The sequence below is a fragment of the Malus sylvestris genome, chromosome 15 (genome assembly GCF_916048215.2).
Source record: "Malus sylvestris chromosome 15, drMalSylv7.2, whole genome shotgun sequence".
NCBI classification, from domain to species: Eukaryota; Viridiplantae; Streptophyta; class Magnoliopsida; order Rosales; family Rosaceae; genus Malus; species Malus sylvestris.
Genome location: NC_062274.1, coordinates 24228891 through 24239233, shown reverse-complemented (window position 1 = coordinate 24239233; position 10343 = coordinate 24228891). Strand labels below are relative to the sequence as shown.

The 10343-nt window shown below is 38.3% G+C and overlaps 1 protein-coding gene across 2 annotated transcripts; it reads right to left on the bottom strand.

Moving 5' to 3' along the window:
• Positions 1-315: 315 nt before the first annotated feature.
• On the bottom strand, positions 316-4593 carry LOC126602043 (uncharacterized). 2 transcript variants are annotated; one of them, XM_050268860.1, is made up of 14 exons: positions 4402-4593; positions 4083-4221; positions 3889-3978; positions 3454-3519; positions 3250-3315; positions 3017-3102; positions 2853-2898; positions 2501-2648; positions 1879-1959; positions 1604-1744; positions 1359-1486; positions 1175-1279; positions 893-1033; positions 316-711 (listed from the first exon to the last, which is right to left on the bottom strand). In XM_050268860.1, the coding sequence occupies exons 2-14, from the start codon at positions 4098-4100 to the stop codon at positions 637-639; spliced, it is 1191 nt and encodes a 396-aa protein (XP_050124817.1). In that variant the 5' UTR covers positions 4101-4221; positions 4402-4593; the 3' UTR covers positions 316-636. The 2 variants fall into 2 exon arrangements, with proteins under 2 accessions (XP_050124817.1, XP_050124818.1); XM_050268861.1 differs by having other exon boundaries at positions 2594-2648; positions 4402-4590.
• Positions 4594-10343: the final 5750 nt, after the last annotated feature.

The window sequence follows — 10343 nt, the reverse complement described above, 5'->3', positions numbered from 1 at the left end:
TAGTCAAGTTAGTTAAGAGTAGTTTATATTCCCCCCAAATTTTGTCCTCAAGTCTTCAAATTTAAATCTAGTAATTTAAATTAAAGAATTCTACTACTAATATAAAAAATAAAATTAAAAACTGTCATAATAATTGATCAAGAAAAAAAAGAAGAGAAAATTAATTGTTTTTAATTTTATTGAATCAATTGAACTTAAACCTCATTGGCTCATCCTTAGCATGACTTCCCCCAATGTTACTAAGGGGTCTAGAAGACGTGGAAGCAACAGGAAAGGACCCCCTGATGTTTATGATTTTCGATAAACGTCACAACATAAAAATCCGGATTTGCAATTTATCGATAAATAATCCAGGTAATGAGTCAACAAACATAGCGATTACTACACAAAGGAACCCCGATCCTGGTTCCTGGACTCGCCAGCGGCTTAATATTACAGATTTGGGCGTTCCTACTGACCTATATTTTCACCGGATAATAGAAGCCAAACTATTTCTAAAGTCCGACAGGAACATTATTGGGGGCATCAACTAACGATTTGATCCTTAATCGTATATAAAATAAACTTAACACAACCTGCATGGCATTTTGTTGACATTCCTAATATCAAGTACCAATTTTCCAGAGCCACATCTCTCTAGTATGGCCTGTACCTCCAATCTGCTCTTGCTGGTCTCGCACTGCCGATTCCACTACCGATTCCGTAACCCCACTGCAAAAGTAAGAGATGCGGTATGTTACTGAAGATCTTTGGAAAATAAGCTAATGTAGATATCAGATTACAGCAGATAAGAACCTACTAATGCAGGACAGCATCTGTCATCCATATAATCATTAACTTTTGAAATCCGCCACGTTGAAATCTAAACTGAATTCATATAAAGTATACTTACATCATCAAAATCCAGACTTCCATACATCCTTCCATAGGAGCGCATAGGACCACCATAGCCGGCAAAGGGCTCTACATTATTCATCATAAAATTTCCACTTGTACCAGCATCCTCTGGAGGTGTGGCTGTATCTATTGCAACCTACCCAACAACATATTAAGTGAATGAAACTTCTTAACGAAAAGCAATATTCGTGCTAAAAAACACAAAAAAGTTTGACGTGGTGGATAAAAATGAAACACAAGTGAAGAGGTACAATGGAGGTCAGCTTCCTTCTACTACCTGCTGGCCACAAATCTCATGAGACCTTCGTGATACACGTTCTGCTACACCATCTTCCCCGAAAGTTACAAAACCAAACCCTCTATGCCCAGTTCTTTTGGGGTCCTACATAATTGAGTATTCTCACATTTTCAGGTTCCAATATTTCAAGAATACAGTTAGTTATAAATATACGATATCTTACCCTTGGAACATAGACATCTACTATACGACCAAATCTTCCAAAATACTGGCGGAGATCATCAGAGGTTGCTTCCTGAGGAAGCCTGCCAACAAAAATCTTTTTGCCCAGTCCTCGAGCAGATTCCCCTCCTAATCCAACACAAGATTTTGTTTTTTAAATTGGAACTTCTGAGTAGTCACATCAAGTGCAGTTTAATATTCTTCACATGAAATGCATTAAATGTTCTAACTTGTAATGGTACTTACTTGGAAAAGCTGGTCCTGGTACAGGGTGGTCATACAATGTAGGAGCCCCGACGGCTGCATATCTAGTTGCTGCTGAGATGTAAGCATTATATGCCCCATAGCCACCCTGTTGCGCCATTCTTCCAACTGGTCTGAAATCATCTTCCTGAAAACAAGAAATTATATTTGTTGATTCTTGAGTTAGTGATATCATTATGACCAATCTTTAAGCTTTAAAAGGGATTAGTACTATAAGTTCAAAAAACAAGGGAGTACAGATTGTCAAAAACTGTAACTTGCCTTGGGTGTAGCTCGATCAACAACTACATTGGAACCGCCTAATTCATGAGTATCAGCCATCAAATCTTCCACAGAATCTGCAACAAAGAACACTTGTTTGTCCAATACTTTTCCTAAAAAAGATAATGATATCAACCACAAAGGAATATATCATACAATCAGCTCCTGGATCATCTATCCTACTGAAGCTAACTCTTTATATTCACAACAATAAAGGAGCTGTTATTGCTACTCCAAAAACGTAATCCTGCACTCCTATCTTGTAAAAAAATTTAGGCAGAAATTGCAATCGGAGGAGGTGCATCTTCTCTGGAGTGCCAATAATAGTTCCCTTTGCATCTATATAGGATTATAATTAAAAACTACTTCTTACAAAACTTGTAGGAATGGTAAAATAAAACAAGACATCAATATGTGAAGAATTTCAGATGTAAAAGCCAGTGAAAAGAACATATAATGTAATCAAACATGCTAGAGGAAAGCATCTTTTCTTTCGTAGTTCGATGCAACAAAATACCACTGACCTTCAGTTCTACCCTATCTCACCACATGCGTTTCCCTCATCATCACAAATAAATTTATGTCTACTGAAAGCTCAAGCAAAGGCAAACTACTAACTTAATGCGCCACTGGAGGCCTTCAACTCCAACAGAAAACAGAAACTGACATTAGGCATGATGCAAGGCACGAGAATATATGAGATGGCCTGACCTGCATTTTCAAATGTTATAAACCCAATTCCCCGATGCGCTTTTGAGCTTTGATCCTGAAACAACAAATTCGTGCAATCATAGCATACTTGGTCCAACCCAACAATAATTTGAAAAGTAAATGTGTGACTTGGTGGGTGCGTACACAGACATATCTATGCAAATTTACAAGAGTTGTAAGCATATGTACTGACAAATCAACACACAAAAAGCTACAACATCTAATTTAATTAATTTTGACAAGGAGCTGGATAGAGAACCTTCGGCATGTATAAATCCGTTATTTCACCATATTTTTCAAAATGACTGCAAAAATAATTCAAAGAAACATCAGGTAATTCCATATAATGACTCACAAAATAGTGTAACAAGAAGTAAACAATGATAGCTAACATATGGCAACCACAACAATACATTTAAGTACCTTCTGAAGTTTGCTTCTGTCACAGATTGTGGGATCCTTGCAACAAATATCCTGGTAACTTTTCTTGCAGGTGCTCTCATCTCCTCCTGTCAAAAAATAATGAAATATTGTTGGCAATACAACCAACAAAACTTTTTATGTTAAAGAAAACACAACATGCATGCACAAGAATTATGAATAACCAAAAATAAAAAATGAATATTAACGAAATGCTGGTTACAAATTTATATTACCTTTGGGGTAGCTATTTTAACTTCCAGCATTCTATTGCCAAGAAAATGTTCACTTGATGCTGCAGTCTGTAGCAGTTATTAGACATTTGATATGCTAACTGTAAATCGTAACACATTTATGTTTCCTAACCAAATGATCATGCAAACATTGATAACATTTAGTGAGTACAAACGGGACCCTTGGAAAATTCTATTCCAACTCACTTTGGCATCTTCAGCAGATACAAACGTTGCATATCCAAATCCACGAGACCGACCAGTTGACCGATCCTAATAAATATGGAAACAAATGCAGTAACAAATGCTTGTAAGGTTCCAAAACAAAGTAAATAATGAAAATATTGATCAAATACAGAGTATCAAGCAGAAGACCCTAAAATGAAATTGAAAGATAGTTGTCTCAGGCAAACTAAGAACTAAGTAAACAAAAGACGAAGAAAAATAGCATAAGACTATAACAAATCAAGTTAACAACATGTTACACGAAATTTGCTCAACGTAAACCTTCCAGACCAAGCGGCGACAAAACTAACTTATGAAAAATAATTCAAGTGGTAAAGCACAAGAGTAACCCAGAATTAAATTTCGAAAAGGAGTGATAGCATTAGCGAAACAAAAAGGGTTGGGTAATTGGCTAACCTTCATGACAATGCAATCCTCCAATTCCCCAAATTTAACCATATACTCTCTCAACCCTTCCGTATCGATATCCCACGGAATGCCCAAAACCTGAGTTACGATCACAGACAACCCAATTCAAATAAATTCCACCAACCCATTAATAAAAATGCAAAATTTAATACAAAGACAAATAAAAAGGGGAAAAAACTAACCACGAGCTTGCGGTCCATGAGGTAATCGGAGAAGGCAGCGCAATCGGGGGCAGAGAAACCCTAAAATTGAAAAAAGAGAAAGCCTTGTGTTCTTCTTCTAAGCACTCTCTCTCTCTAACAAATCTCTCACACTCGCTCCCTGCACATGATAAGCACACCTCTTTCTCACACACAATCGGCACAAACCAATGCAAACTCACCATTTTCGATTTCGACATTTTTCTTTCCGTTTTCTTCAATTTACGAAAATTGGGAATGTAATTAAAAGAGAAATTGAAAATTAGGGCATGAAATTTGTTCAATTTACGCGCTCACTAACCTTGTGCAATCTCAATCAAACAATCAATCTCTGGGACTTTCAAAACCCTATACCTGACCAACCAACCCCTCGCGCTCCCTCTCCTCTCCCTCTCTCGCGCTTTCTCTCGTACTCGCTCGCGCCGCTCGGATCTTGAAGCGAACAATAAACACACAATTGGGCCGAGTTTGATATCCGGTCCCTGTCCTCTTAAAAATGCTTGTGTTTTTTGTGGTCTTGTGGATGGAGGGGCAGGGTCCCAGTGGGCGAACCATCACGTTAGTATAAAGTTGGTTGCATGCCACTTGTCATGTGATCGGATAATTAATTACATGTCACGAGTGCATATGTGTAAATAACACAAAAATAGATGCAAATTTTTTGTCTATCTGTCATGACATAATTAGTCTGGAACGTCATGGTGACGATATACAAGTACAATGCAAGTTGTTTTTCCACACATGAATATGATAACAAAAGGATTTCATTATTGGGGTTGTGGTGGACATGACTCGCTCTCATATCGAGTGACACGAATACTGTAATACCTTGGAAATTTCAATATATGAATATGTGAAGAAAATCGAAAATAAATCGATTTATGGTTATGGAAATAGAATTGGGAAATTTTAAAGTTTTATTTAAAGTTTTATTTCCATATATTATTATAATTTACGTATTTGGATTATTGAGATTTTATGTTATTTTTCTAGAAATTATACTTGAGTTTAGTTTTAAATTAAACTAGTTACTAAGTTTGAAGTTTGGAAATTAATTAGTTAAAATTTATAGACCTTTTGAGGTCACAATTTATATTTTTGAAAGGCGCTCGATCTCACGAACGCGTAGGCACAAACAGTTCGTGAAACGAAATTATAACGAAAGAGTTATTAACGTTTAAAGTTAAGGACATTTCTGTAATTTTAGCTTGCATTGGAAGGCTCCAGATTTTTGAAGCCATTATTTGTGATGCCACGTGTGTGGCTGACGGAGAAAGGTAATGAGAGAAAAGAAGGGAGCGAAGGGGGAGAAAAGGAAAGGAGAGAAAGGAAGTAAGAAAGAGGGGGAAACCGGGTCTTCCCTTGACCCACGCCCCGACCCGGCCGCATTTTGAGTTTCCGGCCACCTTTGACGACGGCAAAGGTGCCAAAATGAGCCTCATATCATTTCTATTTGATCTCCCTCATAATTTATCTCTAAACCCAACAAATTTGGGTTTGATTTTATGGAAAACCCTCAAAGGACGGTGCGGCGTGTTTGGGTGGTGTTTCACCAAATCTGAAGCTAACTCCGGTCACCACACCCACCAATAGACTCCCTTCAATCCCAGGAACAAATCACATGCATTGGTTGGGGCGTCAGAGTTGTTTTGGAGTCGAATCAAGAACACCCAAAAACAAGGGTTTTCGGCGGTTCGTGGCAAATTTGAGGTGTTTCTCGGCCAAATTAGACTTGGCTGCATGTATGAAAGTTGCTCAACTCATTGAGATACAAGTATTTCGGGGGCGAGGTGTGACAAATACAACACCATTAAGCTAATGCTTGCAAAATTAACAATGAAAATATTGAGTAACGCGACACAATTTGTTTCAACGAAAAAACTTAGAATAAAATGTATTTTGTTAAAGACTTAAAAATAAAATGTGTTTTACCAAATTCATTACTTAAACATTCCACATAAAAACATTTCAAAAAGGCACAAATTTGTTTCGTGGTCTCTGTGGTGACACGCCACTTTCAATGTCACCCTCGTGGTGAAAAAGTTATTACCCCCAAGGTGAGCCTTGTTAGCAAATGAAGTCCAAACTCAAACTTTTGTTGAACAAACTCACATGACTGTTATATGGAGGGGTCAAATTCTTCATTTCAAGACAAATTATATATTATGCCATGGAAATCTAGTATGACTTAGGTATACGCTTGATATTCCTGGGTGAGTTATAACATACGCTTGTTCTTCTTGTGCGTTAAAAAGTTGCCATCTAATTCTAGTACACAAAACAAATTGCAACAAGTGAAAAGGGAAGATAAGCTTACATCAACCATTTCATGAAGGAAAGACCAACATCATCATTTCTCATACGATATGTTTTTTCACATCATTTTTCATACCATGATATGTTTTTCACACTAACGACAAAAGCATATGTCCAACAAAAAAAAAGATAAAAGTATGCCTTCCAAAATGTATTATGGTTCATTATAACAAAAAGTCACTGGAAATGTCTTCCACAAAATAGACAAACAATTTAGTTTCCCACAAAATAAAATCAATTCCCTCCACTCCAGCTTTTCTTTTGCAAGGTAAGGTGTTTTTCATCTGTAGATTTTGCTTGTTGTGCATTGGGGCCATTCCAAAAGGTCTCAAATGGAGTTAGCATTAGATGATATTGCAAAGTCATTCCGAGAAGTCGCCAAGGTGCACTGGCAAAGTTGGCATTGGCTAATACCATTTAGGCAATCCAATTCGATGAAGTTGAACTTCCAGGTATTTCTACAGTTGTTTGTCTCCTACACTATTATATTTGTACAATAAATTGTGAGAAAAACAAGATAACATCCAAGCATTTACAAAATATGTGCAAAATTACAAAATAAATGATGTAAGAACAACCCAAATCATATTAGCATGCTTTGCTAGGTCACGATCAAATGTAATGAGAAAAACTTACCTGGTGCAGCCATGGTGGTTGTTAATCATACACAAGAACTATTCTACGGCTCAAGACCTTATGTTCCAATGGTGATAGAACCCTAGTTTTCAGAACGTGTTCTTTGTGAACAGGAAATCATTATTTATAGATTTGAACTCCACCAACCTCCATCTATCATGGATGGGTGGTTACTAATTGTTGTAAACGCAGTGATTAGTTTTGTTGATGCACAAAATCAATAGGGACTTTGGTACAACAGAAAGTGTCAGGTTTGTGACCTTCACTAGATTGCTTCAGTCACTAGTGTGGATAAGTATATAAATGGATGGAGACAGGGAAGCAAACACAAGATGTACGTGGTTCACCTAGATTGGCTACGTCCACGGAGTAGAAGAGTTCTCATTAATTGTGAAGGGTTTACACAAGTACATAGGTTCAAGCTTTCCTTTAGTGAGTACAAGTGAATGATTTAGTACAAATGACATTCAGAAATATTATGAGAGAATGATCTCTATTTATAGAAAAGAGTGTCTAGTTTCATTCTAACATTGACACGTGTCGTGTTGTGATTGGCTTCTGATGTTAACACGTGTCGCACTATGATTGGCTTCTGATGTCGACACGTGTCGCGCTGTGATTAGCCTCCTGGTTGGAGGGAAACTCTTATGGGTCCTTGACGGTATAACGTTGACCAGTGCTCAGTAGTTTTGGGATTGGTCAAGTATGGTACAAACAGTGCTCCCTTAACTTCCCGAATGAGGGAAGCTCCTCGGTTGGGGACTTGCAAGATCCAAGCCATTGAGTAATCACGAAACTTCTAAGTACCGAAGTGTGGTATCATTTTCACTTGCCTTATCTGTCTCACATGTAGATGTGGCATCTTCTCTGAAAGTATTTTTCCTCTATCCAAGGGTGGTATCTTTAACCGATGAAAATGCGCAAAGTAATGTTTCAATTTCACTTGAAGCTTACTTATAGTTTTGGGCTTGGTCAAGTGTGATACAAACCTTATAGTATGAGTCCCCCAAATCGCCGAGCTAGGAGATTTGTCGAAGGAGGTAACAGACAAGGTAAGCAATCAGACTTCCAAGTAAGCAACCTGGATCGGAGGTTCGACTTCGGCTTCCGGTTGATTGTTCTTCTTCTCCTTGTGTCGTAAATAACACCAAGGATAAGGAGAAGCAAATGGAGAAGAGATGATATGAGATACTTTTGCTTTTGAAGAAGTAACTTTCCACAGGCTTATTCTTGAACTGGGCTGGAGGGTTTTCTGGTTTCCTCCAGAGTATAAAGCTGACTCAAGAATTTAAGGGTCAAAACAAGTCCATCAAATCTAGAGTACATTCGATCCTGATGAGATGAGATACTTTTGCTGTTGACAAAGTAATGGATGTATTGACACGTATTCTGTTACGCTTGTCTCCACATGCTTCCTTGTATCCTTCTCACTTGCCCTATCTGTTCCTCAGGCAGATGTGGTATCTTCTCTGGAAGCATAAGATGTTGAAGATGAGTACTTAAGAGCAATGCCAGGTAAGTAATCAGGCAAGGGGTTCCAGGCAGTCAGTTCTTGACTGGAAGCTTGATTCCAAATGCTGACTGATTGCTCTTTTTCTCTTTGTCTTGCAGGTAAGAACAAGGCCAAAGGAAAAGATAGGGAAAAAGCATGATATGGGATACTCTTACTCTGGTGTGGCTTGTTTGTAGAGGTATTATCAGGAGGAAAAGAAGCTGAGTATTTCGAAAGACTTTGCTGAGAATGCCTTCTCGGATGTGAAGAAAAGTTGAGCATTTTTTTTTATTTGCAGGTTTGCCTGGCTATGGAGGATGGAAGTCGACATATATAGGAGTCTCCCTAACAACAAGTAGTGCTATTCCTTTACCCTTCTTGGTCATAGCAATGTAGTGGGAGCTGCAAGCTTCACGTGTTTTAACTTTGTCAGAGCACTTTGAAAAAGTGGTCTGTGGTATCTGGAAAGCTGATGTTGCGTGTGAAGATTGCAGATAAGCTTTATCCAATGAAATCTGGCTCTCGAAGTTTGAAGAGCGGTGCCTCTTCGGTTTTCAAACAAGCAATCATGTAGGGGATCTGGCTCTCGAGATTCAGAGAACTGTGCCTCTTTGATTTTTTAGAAAGCAATCTTGTTGGGAGTCTAGCTCTCAAGATTCGGAGAGCAGTGTCTCTTCGATTTTTTAGAAAGTAATCCTGTTGGGAGTCTGGCTCTCGAGTTTCGGAGGACGGTGCCTCTTCAATTTTTGAGCATGTAATCCTGTTGGGAGTCTAGCTCTTGAGATTCGGATAGCGGTGCCTCTTCGATTTTTAAGAAAGCAATCCTGTTAGGAGTCTGACTCTTGAGATTCGGAAAGCAGTGTCTCTTCGATTTTTGAGAAAGTAATCATGTTTGCTTGAACCCACCAAGTTGAATCATTGGCGGCTGAAGTGATAAGTCTCAAATAGGAGATCAGAGGGCTCAAGCATGAGAATAAACAGTTGCACATGCTCGCACATGACTATGCTACAAACATGAAAAGGAAGCTTAACCAGCTGCAGGAATCTGATAGTCAGATTTTGCTTAATCATCAGAGGTTTGTAGGTTTGTTCCAAATGCATTTATTACCTTCGTCTTCTGGGGCAGTACCGCGTAATGAAGCTCCGAATGATCAACCTTCGGTGCCTCCTCCTTCTGGGGTTTTGCCTAGTACTAAGGCTTCGAATGATCACCCTCCGGTGCCTACTCTTTCTGGGGCTCTGCCGACTACTGAGACTTCTCATGAGCAACCTTTGTGAAGGCTCCCTCTTGTTTATTTATTTTGATACATGTATATGTACATATTTGTAACTTATCGGAGATATCAATAAACAAGCTTTGCTTCATTTCAACGTATTGTGTTAAATACACCAAGGCCTTCTTCACTAAGTTCTTTGAATTTTTTCTTTTGTTGAAGCTTCTATGTTGAAGCTTTGAGAGTGAAGCATGTATGTTGAGGTAGGGCTCCCTTAATTTTCCGAGTGAGGAAAACTTCTCGGTTGGAGACTTGAAAAATCCAAGTCACTGAGTGGTTGTGAGACTTCTGAGTATCAAGGTGCAGTAGCATATGGTAGGTATCCCCCAAGTCTCCGGTCGAACGAGTTAACGAATGAGGCATTTCCTTTCTAAGTGGTAGCCCAAAACTCCTCGTTCATATATATTTGTTATGAAAGTGGTTAGGCCCAAAGAAGAGGAGGCCTTGGCAATTTTTTTTTTTTTTCGAATTTTCGAATTTTTGAATTTTTTTTTATTTTTTTTATTACTTTTGGAATTTTGGAAT